The 15,581-nt window shown below is 44.7% G+C and overlaps 1 protein-coding gene across 2 annotated transcripts in view; it reads right to left on the bottom strand.

Moving 5' to 3' along the window:
• LOC124006597 (relaxin receptor 2-like) overlaps positions 1-15,581 on the bottom strand; it is a 199,244-nt gene that overhangs the window by 119,991 nt on the left and 63,672 nt on the right. For both annotated transcript variants that reach the window (XM_046316636.1, XM_046316637.1), the window contains exon 6: positions 4,178-4,249. In XM_046316636.1, coding sequence (XP_046172592.1) covers positions 4,178-4,249 — 72 coding nt within the window. The remainder of the gene's footprint in view (positions 1-4,177; positions 4,250-15,581) is intronic.

Below are 15,581 nucleotides of genomic sequence, written 5' to 3'. Positions count from 1 at the left end.
TGTTTGTTGCCACACGGTACTGTTTGTTTCTGTGTGAGTGTTTGTTGCCACACGGTACTGTTTGTTTCTGTGTGAGTGTTTGTTGCCACATGGTACTGTTTGTTTCTGTGTGAGTGTTTGTTGCCACATGGTACTGTTTGTTTCTGTGTGAGTGTTTGTTGCCACATGGTACTGTTTGTTTCCATGTGAGTGTTTGTTGCCACACAGTACTGTTTCCAAATTTCGTTCAGGTTCACATTTATTGTTTTGTATTTCATAGTGTTCAGTTTGTCTTAAAATAAACGTTATGGACATTTACCACGCTGCGCATTGGTCCTCCGAACCTTCGCGCTTCTCCTCTTCAGACGAGGTTCGTTACATCACGCGTATCGCTAAATAACACACCAGCCTGATAATATGGACCAATATGTTATCGAAAGGAGTGGAACATTTTATTTTAACGGAGTCACCATCATTTTATTTTCATACGTTTTGTTTTGGAAAAGTCACCAGGGCTGCGTTCAATCCGGAAAAAAAAGTTTGCCTGGGCGCTGCCGCCACCATCAATAAACAAGCGATAATGGCCAAATGATTCACAGTGTCTTTAAAACCAGCCAAGAACAAATGTAAAAAAACAAAATGTGTACCATATTCAGAACTGTATAGTTTATTGGTTTATACTTTCCTAAAACAATAATAGTCCACCTCACGGTTCATCTTTAGTCGGTGATTTGTGGGTAAATGCATCATTGTATGTATGTAGGTCTAGGTGTCCTCTGTATAATACTAATATTACAAATATATCTCTATAAAGGATGAGAAGCCCTGAGAGTCTGAGAGAATGTTCCCGACATCTTTATCCCTGTCAGAAAGGCTACTACTGACATGCAGTTATAGGCGTTCAGAACAAAAGCTAATTCGTACATTTCTCAATCAGAATATTGTTTTGATAAAGATAAGCATTATATTGTTAGATTAAAGAAGTAACCCTGGTAGGTCTAAAACATTCTTCGTCACCTCAAGTTCAACTGTAGGAGTCAGTTGGAGCAGGGGTGCGTACTGCCTTCATAGGCCTGCAGCAGCTAAGCCTGATAACCTAATAAAGCCTAATAACGAACTGGTTTAAACCTTCATAAGAGTTTTGTACAGGCTTGGCCTATATTTATTTCACAACAGGCCTATTCTTTTACCTATCTTATGGGGCACAACATTTAAAAGACAGTTCTAACTTAATTTAGCCATGGAAAATGTCTCAACAAAATGAAACAAAACACTTTTTTGCACTGGTTTAGGTTCTTAAGTAGGCCTACAATAACAATTATAATAACAATACTAATAATAATGTTATACAATAACAACAATGATCAAATAAATGATAATACATAGGAAAATTCAATGAAAACTGAATAGCGAGTTGCACACACACAGTCCATTTGGCCATGCTGACGTTTTTCTCATTTTTGTCAATGACAATATTACAACTTGTCTACTTCTTTTCACGAGGCTATGATTTTTTTTAGTCTAACTTTTGTTTTACTTCAATGAAAAAAGGCCTCCATCTTCTCAATGAACAGTAGCCAGCCTCCTCTCACTCGCTCTCTCTCTCTTCAGCAGCAGGTGCACTTGAGGTAAGCATCCGAAACCAGTTTCAGCTGGACATGCTGTAAGCTAGACCTTTGAGTAAGTTACCATTGGCTAAAACAGATAGCAAGCTTACGCAGTTTTCATCACCTCACACATTAAATGAACAGAGGTCCAATCGGGTCCAATCGGGTCCAATCGGGTCCAATCGGGTTCAGTCTGGGTCCAGTCTGGTCCAATCGGGTCCAGTCGGGTTCAATCGGGTCCAGTCGGGTCCAATCGGTTCCAGTTGGTAAATACATGTTAATTGTAGATACCTGAGAACCGTGAAAATTATATCAGACCCGACCCAGATCTAAGACAAAACTCTGAATTTAGGACCCGCTCAGGTCCCGGGTCAGATCTGGTAATTTCAGGTTTGTTGGACCAATGAAGACCTCTCCTTCAAGCCACACTCACCATACCCACCAAATAGAGCAAATGTAGGCTACCTAAAAGTCTGTTCAAGAAAGTTGAAGAACATTTTGGGGAAATGTGTTGTTCAGTACAAACTAATGTTACAAACATTTAATGGAACTGAACACACCCCAGAACTGGCTTTCTCACAGTCGTTCTACAAACAAATGTTACAAACATTTAATGGAACTGAACACACCCCAGAACTGGCTTTCTCACAGTCGTTCTACAAACAAATGACCAAGCATGTATACTTTCTGCACGGTTAGAGTTAGACCACCAGTTTTAAGTAATACAGAAATTATTGGTATTTCAGTTATGGTTGGGATATATTGACCAAATTATCAGGAAAGTTTTGAATGTGTTTTTGCCTTCAGAAATCACAAGAAAAAAACATTTCACACTTATTTCTTAAAAACAATATATCACAGAGAGGAATGCCTCTCTGGGATCATCGACAACCGTCTCACTCAGCTAAAGAACAGGTTCAAGGACCACAAAGGGCTTATGTTTCTTGCCCTTATTGACCCACAGCAGTTAACATGAGGCCCACAGATATAGGGAAATCTTAGCCAACACTGCGTTCTCAAGTCTCAAGGAAAGATATGGGCCTCATGTTGATTTCTCGCGGCTCAAAACAGAACTCACAGTGATGTACTCCATGTCTGACTTCCATGTTAGGAGCCCGGCCGACTTCCTCCACTTTCTCCAGCAGAAGAGTCTCAATGAGAGTTGAGGTGTTGACCATTACCCTGTCTAATGCCTCAGTTGAAAGGACATTCTCCGCCCTGAAACAGATCATGACTTACTGCAGGAACACCACTGGACCGGTCTGACTGTTAGCCTTAGCTTTGATCTCAATGGAGAAAGTATCTCTGTCAGATATAAAATCAAAGGCCAAACTATACGATCCTGCCATTGCCCAGTTCATAAAGAAGGACTGGAGGATGGGATTTTTTGTTTTGTTTACTACAGCTCACTTGCTGTTAGCTATCTCTTTGAAAAGAATGCATGTGAAACATTGTTGAATTTAAACTTTAGATCCCCAGATAGGTTACTTTATATGCCGAACATGATAAAAATATGTCTGAAATTGGGGCGGCAGGGTAGCCTAGTGGTTAGAGCGTTGGACTAGTAACCGGAACGTTGCAAGATCGAATTCCCAAGCCGATAAGGTACAAATCTGTTGTTCTGGCTCTGAACAAGGCAATTAACCCACTAGGCTGTCATTGAAAATAAGAATTTGTTCTTAACTGACTTGCCTAATAAAATAAATAAATAAATAACTGCTTAATTAATATAGTGTTGGAATGGTTGTGGTTTTTAAGTTATGATTGGGTCATCTAGCATAAGCAGCCCGAGTGAACGGGCTGCTTAGCATACCATAAATACCGTACTATATATTCAAACAAAATAAGGATAGCAATTAAAAACTTTACAGGAGCTTCTCATCTAAACCATATTGCACATAATGTTGAACACTTGATGAATGCAATGATTCACAAATATGTGGATATTTCCATTTTCATTTTGGCTAACAGAGAAAAAAATGCTGTCTACTGGTATTAAGGTAATTATTTCATGGGGATATGTGGTATGGGAGAGATGTTGTCCTTACACTCAGAGGAGGGTATGAGAGTCCTCCGGAGGTAGTGTGGAGGGAATCTCTTCAAAGTCGTGTAGTGTAAAGAGGCCCACATATGTCGTGTAGTGTAAAGAGGCCCACATATGTCGTGTAGTGTAAAGAGGCCCACATAAGTCGTGTAGTGTAAAGAGGCCCACATATGTCGTGTAGTGTAAAGAGACCCACATACATAAGTTGAGTAGTGTAAAGAGACCCACATAAGTTGTGTAGTGTAAAGAGGCCCACATATGTCGTGTAGTGTAAAGAGACCCACATACATAAGTTGTGTAGTGTAAAGAGACCCACATAAGTTGTGTAGTGTAAAGAGACCCACATAAGTTGTGTAGTGTAAAGAGACCCACATAAGTTGTGTAGTGTAAAGAGACCCACATACATAAGTTGTGTAGTGTAAAGAGACCCACATAAGTTGTGTAGTGTAAAGAGACCCACATAAGTTGTGTAGTGTAAAGAGACCCACATAAGTTGTGTAGTGTAAAGAGACCCACATACGGTGGATGGAGCTATGTCAGTACTCACAGTCTCTCCAGTTTGTAGAGTCCACTGAAGGCTTGAGTGGAGATTGTCTGGATGCTGTTATTCTGTAAGAACCTGAGATGAGAAACAAACACACACAACATCAACTCAAGCACAGAATTTCAACATTATTTCACCAGATACCAGCAAATGTATTATCAATAGCACATTCTCATTCTAAAATAAAACACAGAGGTTGAGTTTTCATGTGGTAAATAAACATGTTTCTAGCTTTAACACAAGTGGAAGGCCCTGACCCAGTACAGTGGAAGGCCCTGACCCAGTACAGTGGAAGGCCCTGACCCAGTACAGTGGAAGGCCCTGACCCAGTACAGTGGAAGGCCCTGACCCAGTACAGTGGAAGGCCCTGACCCAGTACAGTGGAAGGCCCTGACCCAGTACAGTGTAAGGCCCTGACCCAGTACAGTGTAAGGCGCTGACCCAGTACAGTGTAAAGCCCTGACCCAGTACAGTGTAACGCGCTGGCCCAGTACAGTGTAAAGCCCTGACCCAGTACAGTGTAAAGCCCTGACCCAGTACAGTGTAAGGCCCTGACCCAGTACAGCGTAAAGCCCTGACCCAGTACAGTGTAAAGCCCTGACCCGGTACAGTGTAAAGCCCTGACCCGGTACAGTGGAAGGCCTTGACCCGGTACAGTGTAAAGCCCTGACCCGGTACAGTGGAAGGCCCTGACCCAGTACAGTGTAAAGCCCTGACCCAGTACAGTGTAAGGCCCTGACCCAGTACAGCGTAAAGCCCTGACCCAGTACAGCGTAAAGCCCTGACCCAGTACAGCGTAAAGCCCTGACCCAGTACAGTGTAAAGCCCTGACCCGGTACAGTGGAAGGCCTTGACCCAGTACAGTGTAAAGCCCTGACCCGGTACAGTGGAAGGCCCTGACCCAGTACAGTGTAAAGCCCTGACCCAGTACAGTGTAAGGCCCTGACCCAGTACAGCGTAAAGCCCTGACCCAGTACAGTGTCAATCTCTGACCCAGTACAGTGTAAAGCCCTGACCCGGTACAGTGGAAGGCCCTGATCCAGTACAGTGGAAGGCCTTGACCCAGTACAGTGTAAGGCCCTGACCCAGTACAGTGTAAAGCCCTGACCCAGTACAGTGGAAGGCGCTGACCCAGTACAGTGGAAGGCGCTGACCCAGTACAGTGTAAGGCCCTGACCCAGTACAGTGTAAAGCCCTGACCCAGTACAGTGTAAAGCCCTGACCCGGTACAGTGGAAGGCCCTGACCCAGTACAGTGTAAAGCCCTGACCCGGTACAGTGGAAGGCCCTGACCCAGTACAGTGTAAAGCCCTGACCCAGTACAGTGGAAGGCCCTGACCCAGTACAGTGTAAAGCCCTGACCTGGTACAGTGGAAGGCCCTGACCCAGTACAGTGGAATGCCCTGACCCAGTAGAGTGGAAGGCCCTGACCCAGTACAGTGGAAAGCCCTGACCCAGTACAGTGGAAGGCGCTGACCCAGTACAGTGGAAGGCCCTGACCCAGTACAGTATAAGGCCCTGACCCAGTACAGTGTAAGGCCCTGACCCAGTATAGTGTAAGGCCCTGACCCAGTATAGTGTAAAGCCCTGACCCAGTACAGTGTAAAGCCCTGACCCGGTACAGTGGAAGGCCCTGACCCAGTACAGTGGAAATCCCTGACCCAGTACAGTGTAAAGCCCTGACCCGGTACAGTGGAAGGCACTGACCCAGTACAGTGTAAAGCCCTGACCCGGTACAGTGGAAGGCCCTGACCCAGTACAGTGGAATGCCCTGACCCAGTAATATATAATAATAATAATATATGCCATTTAGCAGACGCTTTAATCCAAAGCGACTTACAGTCATGTGTGCATACATTCTACGTATGGGTGGTCCCGGGGATCGAACCCACTACCCTAGAGTGTAAGGCCCTGACCCAGTACAGTGTAAAGCCCTGACCCAGTACAGTGGAAGGCGCTGACCCAGTACAGTGGAAGGCGCTGACCCAGTACAGTGGAAGGCCCTGACCCAGTACAGTATAAGGCCCTGACCCAGTACAGTGTAAGGCCCTGACCCAGTACAGTATAAGGCCCTGACCCAGTACAGTGTAAGGCCCTGACCCAGTACAGTGTAAGGCCCTGACCCAGTACAGCGTAAGGCCCTGACCCAGTACAGTGTAAGGCCCTGACCCAGTACAGTGTAAGGCCCTGACCCAGTACAGTGTAAGGCCCTGACCCAGTACAGTGTAAATCGCTGACCCAGTACAGTGTAAAGCCTTGACCCAGTACAGTGGAAGGCCCTGACCCAGTACAGTGGAAAGCCCTGACCCAGTACAGTGTAAAGCCCTGACCCGGTACAGTGGAAGGCCCTGACCCAGTACAGTGTAAAGCCCTGACCCGGTACAGTGGAAGGCCCTGACCCAGTACAGTGGAATGCCCTGACCCAGTACAGTGTAAGGCCCTGACCCAGTACAGTGTAAAGCCCTGACCCAGTACAGTGGAAGGTGCTGACCCAGTACAGTGGAAAGCCCTGACCCAGTACAGTGTTAAGCCCTGACCCAGTACAGTGGAAGGCCCTAACCCAGTACAGCGTAAGGCCCTGACCCAGTACAGCGTAAGGCCCTGACCCAGTACAGTGTAAAGCCCTGACCCAGTACAATGTAAAGCATTGCCCCAGTACAGTGTAAAGCCCTGACCCAGTACAGTGTAAAGCCCCAACCCAGTACAATGTTAAGCCCGGACCCAGTAAAGTGTAAAGCCCTGACCCAGTACAGTGGAAGGTGCTGACCCAGTACAGTGGAAAGCCCTGACCCAGTACAGTGTTAAGCCCTGACCCAGTACAGTGGAAGGCCCTGACCCAGTACAGCGTAAGGCCCTGACCCAGTACAGCGTAAGGCCCTGACCCAGTACAGTGTAAAGCCCTGACCCAGTACAATGTAAAGCATTGCCCCAGTACAGTGTAAAGCCCTGACCCAGTACAGTGTAAAGCCCCAACCCAGTACAATGTTAAGCTCGGACCCAGTAAAGTGTGAAGCCCTGATCCAGTACAGTGTAATGCCCAGACCCGGTACAGTGTTAAGCCCTGAGCCAGTACAGTGTAAAGCCCTGATCCAGTACAGTGTAAAGCCCTGACCCAGGCCTGACACAGCCCTGACCCCTGATCCAGTACAATGGCCCAGCAGACGGTCTAGTAGAACAACGGTTCAATCTGGGTCATGCTCAGTCTCTGTGTCAGTCTCAGTCTCTATCTCCGTCTCCGTGTCAGTCTCTATCTCCGTGTCAGTCTCCATCTCTGTGTCATTCTCAGTTTCTGACTCAGTGTCAGTCTCAGTCTCTGTCTCCGTGTCAGTCTCAGTCTCCGTGTCAGTCTCAGTCTCCGTGTCAATCTCAGTCTCTGTCGCCGTGTCAGTCTCTGTCTCCGTGTCAGTCTCAGTCTCCGTGTCATTCTCAGTTTCTGTCTCCGTGTCAGTCTCTGTCTCTGTGCCAGTCTCTGTCTCTGTGTCAGTCTCAGTCTCTGTTTCCATGTCAGTCTCAGTCTCTGTCTCCGTGTCAGTCTCAGTCTCCGTGTCAGTCTCAGTCTCTGTGTCAATCTCAGTCTCTGTCGCCGTGTCAGTCTCTGTCTCCGTGTCAGTCTCAGTCTCTGTGTCATTCTCAGTCTCTGTCTCTGTGTCAGTCTCCGTGTCAGTCTCCGACTCCGTGTCAAACTCAGTCTCTGTCGCCGTGTCAGTCTCTGTCCCCGTGTCAGTCTCTGTCTCCGTGTCGGTCTCTGTTTCCATGTCAGTCTCAGTCTCGGTCTTCGTGTCAGTATCTGTCTCCGTGTCAGTCTCAGTCTATGTTTCCAAGTCAGTCTATGTCTCTGTGTCAGTCTCTGTCTCCGTGTCAGTCTCAGTCTCTGTCTCCGTGTCAGTCTCTGTCTCTGTGTCAGTCTCTGTGTCAGTCTCTGTGTCTGTCTCCGTGTCAGGCTCAGTCTCTGTCTCCGTGTCAGGCTCAGTCTCTATCTCAGTCCCTGTGTCTATCTCAGTCTCTGTCTCAGTCTCCGTGTCAGTCTCAGTCTCCGTGTCAGTATCAGTCTCCGTTTCAGTCTCAGTCTCCGTGTCAATCTCAGTCTCCGTGCCAGTCTTTGTGTTAGTCTCCATTTCTGTCTCTGAGTCTGTCTCTGTGTCTGTCTCTGTGTTAGTCTCTGTGTCAGACACCGGGTCAGTCTCTGTGTCGGTCTCTGTGTCATTCTTGGTCTCTGTGACAGTCTAGGTCTCTGTGTCAGTCTAGATCTCTGTGTGTGTCTCGGTCTCTATCTCTCTCGGTCTCTGCAGTGAAGTTATACTGAAGATAAGAAGTGATATGAATAAACAATTAACAAAGTGTGTGTGCATGTTTTTATTATTTTAGAAAAATATATATTTAAACTTCATTTAAATTGGCAGTTAAGAACAAATTGTTATTCACAATGACAGCCTACCAAAAGGCCTCCTGCCGGCACGGAGGTTGGGATTAAAAACAAATATATCAGACAAAACACACATCACGACAAGAGAGACACCACAACACTACTTAAAATATTCAGGCCCTGATGATGTCGAGAGAGATTAAGTCCAGAGAGACACCACAACACTACTTAAAATATTCAGGCCCTGATGATGTTCAGAGAGATTAAGTCCAGAGAGACACCACAACACTACTTAAAATATTCAGGCCCTGATGATGTCCAGAGAGATTAAGTCCAGAGAGACACCACAACACTACTTAAAATATTCAGGCCCTGATGATGTCCAGAGAGATGAAGTCCCGAGAGACACCACAACACTACTTAAAATATTCAGGCCCTGATGATGTTCAGAGAGATGAAGTCCAGAGAGACACCACAACACTACTTAAAATATTCAGGCCCTGATGATGTTCAGAGAGATGAAGTCCAGAGAGACTTAATAAATGATTATGATTAATGAAGTAAAAAACAAATAAAACAATTTAATAATTTTACCCCGTTTTCTTTCCCGAATTTCAGGATTAAGAGCTTGTCTAACTCCCCAACAGGCTTGGGAGAGGCGAAGGTCGTGTTATGCATCCCCCAAAAACTATGCTTCTTAACACCCACTCCCTTAACCCAGAAGCCCTCTGCACCAATGTGTCGGAGAAAACACTGTTCAAATGACAACCGAGGTCAGCCCCGCCACAAGGAATCGCTAGAGCACAACGAGCCAAGTAAAGCCCCCCCCGGCCAAACCCAGAAATATTTTGCTACCACCCGATGGGACGTTCATAATGACACAGCCTGGAATCGAACCCCAGGCTGTAGTGACACCACAACACTGCAATGCAGGACCTTAGACCACTGTGCCACTCGGGAGTCCTGGAGCTTCCACTTTGATCACAGAGTGAACACAGACTCTGACCCTGTGTTTCAGGAAGCCACGTCTGCATGACCGCACTAGTGAAGTGAGTGAGTGTGTGTGTGTGTGCGTGTGTGCGTGCGTGCGTGTGTGTTACAGACAATGAGAGAGATACACATCAGAGAGAGACCTCTACATGACCGTGTTCATGCGTGGGCGCCTGTTTCATCGTGTTTCACAGTCACACTGTGTCTTTTGTGCTCTTATCCTCTTTTGCCTCCTTAAAGCTGCAATATGTAACTTTTTTGGGCGACCCGACGAAATTCACATAGAAATGTTAGTTATAGATCTGTCATTCTCATTGAAAGCAAGTCTAAGAAGCGGTAGAGTTGTTTTATGTACGCTATTTCTATGCTTCCGGTTCTTAAGTTTAGTTTTTGTGTCTTTTACTTTTGGTTTTGTACACCAGTTTCAAACAGTTGAAAATACATTTTTGGGGGTTTATGGAAAATATATTTCACAGCAGTTTAGATGGTACAATGATTCTCTACACTATACTTTCTTGTTTTGTCACATAAACTGAAATTAGGCGAACTATTAGAATTTTAATAACGAGGAAATGTCGGAGTGATTTCTGCATAGTGCATCTTTAATATACTGTTCTGTGTATGTGTCTCTCTGTGTGTGTGTGTGTGTGTGTGTGTGTGTGTGTGTGTGTGTGTGTGTGTGTGTGTGTGTGTGTGTGTGTGTGTGTGTGTGTGTGTGTGTGTGTGTGTGTGTGTGTGTGTGTGTGTGTGTGTGTGTGTGTGTGTGTGTGTGTGTGTGTGTGTGTGTATACCCCATAATGACATCACAATACCGCATAATGACAATGCAATAATCGAAATGTTAACAAATGTATTGAAAATAAAAACCAGAAATACCTTATTTACATAAGTGATCAGACCCTTTGCTATGAGACTCAAAGTTGACCTCAGGTGCATCCTGGTTCCATTGATCATCCTTGAGATGTTTCTACAACTTGATTGGAGTCCACCTGTGGTAAATTCAATTGATTGGACATGATTTGGAAAGGCACACACCTGTCTATTTAAGGTCCCACAGTTGACAGTGCACGTCAGAGCAAAAAGCAAGCCATTTGGGTCGAAGGAATTGTTCGTAGAGCTCCAAGACATTGAAGGTCCCCAAGAACACAGTGGCCGCCATCATTCTTAAATGGAAGAAATATGGAACCACCAAGACTCTTCCTAGAGCTGGCCACCCGGCCAAACTGAGCAATCGGGGGAGAAGGGCCTTGTGGAGATGGGATAACCTTCTAGAAGGACACCCATCTCTGCAGCACTCCACCAATTAGTCCTTTATGGTAGAGTGGCCAGACGGAAGCCACTCCTCATTAAAAGGCACATGACAGCCCGCTTGGAGGTTGGCAAAAGGCACATGAAGGACTCTCAGACCATGATGATCAGATCTGATGAAACAAAGATTAAACTCTTTGGCCTGAATACCAAGAGTCATGTTTGGAGGAAACCTGCTACCATCCCTACGGTGAAGCATGGTGGTGGCAGCATCATGCTGTGGGGATGTTTTTCAGCAGCATGGACTGGGAGACTAGTCAGCATCGAGGGAAAGATCCTTGATGAAAACCTGCTGCAGAGCGCTCAGGATGTCAGACTGGGGCGAAGGTTCACCTTCCAACAGGACAACGCAGGAGTGGCTTCGGGACTAGTCTCTGAATGTCCTTGAGTGGCCCAGCCAGAGCCCAGTCTCTGAATGTCCTTGAGTGGCCCAGTCAGAGCCCAGTCTCTGAATGTCCTTGAGTGGCCTAGTCAGAGCCCAGTCTCTGAATGTCCTTGAGTGGCCTAGTCAGAGCCCAGTCTCTGAATGTCCTTGAGTGGCCCAGCCAGAGCCCAGTCTCTGAATGTCCTTGAGTGGCCAAGTCAGAGCCCAGTCTCTGAATGTCCTTGAGTGGCCCAGCCAGAGCCCAGTCTCTGAATGTCCTTGAGTGGCCCAGTCAGAGCCCAGTCTCTGAATGTCCTTGAGTGGCCCAGTCAGAGCCCAGTCTCTGAATGTCCTTGAGTGGCCCAGCCAGAGCCCAGTCTCTGAATGTCCTTGAGTGGCCCAGCCAGAGCCCAGTCTCTGAATGTCCTTGAGTGGCCCAGCCAGAGCCCAGTCTCTGAATGTCCTTGAGTGGCCCAGTCAGAGCCCGGACATGAACCTGATCGAACATCTCTGGAAAGACCTGAAAATAGCTGTGCAGCAACACTTCCCATCCAACTGGACAGAGCTTGAGAGCATCTGTAGGTAAAAATGGGAGAAACTCCCCAAATACAGGTGTGCCAAGATTGTAGCATCATACCTAAGAAGACCAGAGGCTGTAATCACTGCCAAATGTGCTTCAACAAAGTACTGAGTAAAGGGTCTGAATACTTATGTAAATATCATTTTTCAATTTTTTAATTTGAATAAATTAGCAAACATAAAAAAAAAAGTTGTTTTGCTTTGTCGTTATGGGGCATTGTGTGTAGATTGTTGAGTTTTTTTCATAAAAAAATAAACCCATTTTAGAATAAGGCTGTAACGTAACAAAATGTGGAAAAAGTCAAGGGGTCTGAATACTTTGCTAATACACTATATTCCACCTCTGCTATGAATATGGATGATAAGCAATTACATATCAGACAGTATCTGGATCCGAGTGTCTATTTATAGGGGTGTGAGGGGCGAGACTTATACACACACAAACACACTTTTCTTGTGTCTTAAAAATAGTTATGTTCTAATAACATTTAGTACAAGGACAAAATGTAGAAAAAACTGTCTATACTGACAGACGATTTATACTCACTGTTAAAACAATAACCAGTTATGAGAATAAGAGTATGATAATGACTGAAATAGTCAAAGATTAAACAATATGTTTATATAGTCTAAGACTAAACAATTAAATTAAATAATCTAACATGCTGACCAAAACGGACGCGCATGTTGATTTTGTACCCTCACACGAGACACGATCATATCAAAACAAACTCTGAACCAATTATATTCATTTGAGGACAGGTCGAAAAGCATTCAACATTTATGGCAATTTAGCTAGCTAGCTTGCTGTTGCTAGATATTTTGTTTTGGTTATTATTTTACCTGAAATGCAAAAGATCCACTTCTCTGACAATGAATCCACAGAAAAAACAATCAACCGAATTCTTTTATCGTCATGCACAAGGTCCTCTACCTCCTTCCTCGGGCTTCTTTTTGACTTATTTTGACTTTAAATGGTAGTTGCCAACCAAATTTACCGTGTGTTAGTACAACCGACTGGATGTCAGTTCATCTTTCAACCACCCACGTGGGTATATGCTCCTAAACACTAATGAGGAGATGGGAGAGGCCGGACTTGCAGCACGTTGAGTGTCACAAATAGAATCCTATTTTGATTTTAGTGCCTAGCCACGCAGTCGCTCGCTGAGGTGCACGAGCAGTCTGGGTGCAATAATCGAATAACAGGCTTGTGTAAATCATTTTGAAACACTCGCGCACGTGACGTAATAGTCTTAGATATTGCATTACAACCTGTAATTTAACCTGTAATTTAACCTATAATTTAACCTGTAATTTAACCTGTAATTTCACCTGTAATTTAACCTGTAATTTCACCTGTAATTTAACCTGTAATTTCACCTGTAATTTAACCTGTAATTTAACCTGTAATTTAACCTGTAATTTAACCTGTAATTTCACCTGTAATTTAACCTGTAATTTCACCTGTAATTTAACCTGTAATTTCACCTGTAATTTAACCTGTAATTTAACCTGTAATTTAACCTGTAATTTAACCTGTAATTTAAATATATTTTTTATTTGGATTTCATGTAATGGACATACACAAAATAGTCCAAATTGGTGAAATGAAATGAAAAAAATAATTTGTTTCCAAAAAATTCTAAACAATAAAATGAAGAAGAACCAGTTAAATAGGAGTCGCACAGTGTGTATGTGCGTGTGTGTGTGTTTGTGCGTGTGTGTGTGTGATTGATAGTAGCTATATTAAATAGTGAGTCTCTCCCTGAGAGAGAGATCACCTCACTATATGACAGGTTAGTGTGGAAAATATGAAACCATTTCTCTTTCCCAGACTAACAGATTGCACCTGGGCCTGAATGGGAACACGTGTTTGGAAGGACCACCACAGAAAGGAAGAAACAATTATATATTTGATTTGAACTTTATCTAATCCAAGAAGTCCCACTGAAGGGCAGGTTACAGTACAGTATGTGTAACAAGGGGTTTGGGGTAAAATACTAAAAGTATCCTTGTTTTAGATTTAAATCGTTTTAAGGCTAATGACATGCGCGTTCTGTAACAATTAAGTTCAAATAACGTTGAAGGAGACAGAAAAAACGATTTCGTATGACTTGGGCACTGTGTTTTGCGCAATGTGACATGTCTAAATGTTTACCTTTAGTTGAAGCCTCTTCATCAAACGGTCCAGCATCATCCTCAGACAGTTGCTTTCATTTTTGGGTCAAATTCTCATTTCTGGATAAGACTTAAAATAGTGGATCAAATCTTGCTATGTGACATATATGGAAGTGTATTGTGGCCCATGAGAAGAGAAAAAAAAAAATTAACAGCAATGGCTGTGGCTTGATTTCGTTGATAGATTTAGATACAGTGCCTTGCAAAAGTATTCATCCCCCTTGGCATTTCTCCTATTTTGATGCATTTCAACCTGTAATTTAACCTGTAATCTAAATAGATTTTTATTTGAATTTCATGTAATGGATAAACACAAAATAGTCCAAATTGGTGAAATGAAATTCTAAAAATAACTTGTTTCAAAAAAATTCTAAACAAATTCAAAACAGAAAAGTGGTACAAGCATATGTATTCACCTCCTTTGCTATGAAGTCCCTAAATTAGATCTGGTATCAATTACCTTCAGGAGTTGCATAATTAGTTAAATAAAGTCCACCTGTGTGCAATCTAAGTATCACATGGTCTCAGTACCTGTTCTGAAGGCCCCAGAGCCTGCAACAAAACTAAGCAAGGGGCACCACAAAGCAAGCGGCACCATGAATACCAAGGGGCACCATGAATACCAAGCGGCACCATGAATACCAAGGAGCACCATGAATACCAAGCGGCACCATGAATACCAAGGAGCACCATGAATACCAAGCGGCACCATGAATACCAAGGAGCACCATGAATACCAAGGAGCACCATGAATACCAAGCGGCACCATGAATACCAAGCGGCACCATGAATACCAAGCGGCACCATGAATACCAAGGGGCACCACAAAGCAAGGGGCACCATGAATACCAAGCGGCACCATGAATACCAAGCGGCACCATGAATACCAAGGAGCACCATGAATACCAAGCGGCACCATGAATACCAAGGAGCACCATGAATACCAAGGGGCACCACAAAGCAAGGAGCACCATGAATACCAAGCGGCACCATGAATACCAAGGAGCACCATGAATACCAAGGGACACCACAAAGCAAGGGGCACCATGAATACCAAGGAGCACCATGAATACCAAGCGGCACCATGAATACCAAGGGGCACCACAAAGCAAGGGGCACCATGAATACCAAGCGGCACCATGAATACCAAGGGGCACCACAAAGCAAGGGGCACCATGAATACCAAGCGGCACCATGAATACCAAGGGACACCACAAAGCAAGGGGCACCATGAATACCAAGGAGCACCATGAATACCAAGGAGCACCATGAATACCAAGGAGCACCATGAATACCAAGCGGCACCATGAATACCAAGGGGCACCACAAAGCAAGGGGCACCATGAATACCAAGCGGCACCATGAATACCAAGGGACACCACAAAGCAAGGGGCACCATGAATACCAAGGAGCACCATGAATACCAAGGAGCACCATGAATACCAAGGAGCACCATGAATACCAAGGGACACCACAAAGCAAGGGGCACCATGAATACCAAGGAGCACCATGAATACCAAGCGGCACCATGAATACCAAGGGACACCACAAAGCAAGGGGCACCATGAATACCAAGGAGCACCATGAATACCAAGGGACACCACAAAGCAAGGGGCACCATGAATA

Source organism: Oncorhynchus gorbuscha, linkage group LG20, assembly GCF_021184085.1.
Source record: "Oncorhynchus gorbuscha isolate QuinsamMale2020 ecotype Even-year linkage group LG20, OgorEven_v1.0, whole genome shotgun sequence".
NCBI lineage: Eukaryota > Metazoa > Chordata > Actinopteri > Salmoniformes > Salmonidae > Oncorhynchus > Oncorhynchus gorbuscha.
Note: the sequence above shows the minus strand (reverse complement) of the source record. Positions and strands in the feature narration are given on the sequence as shown.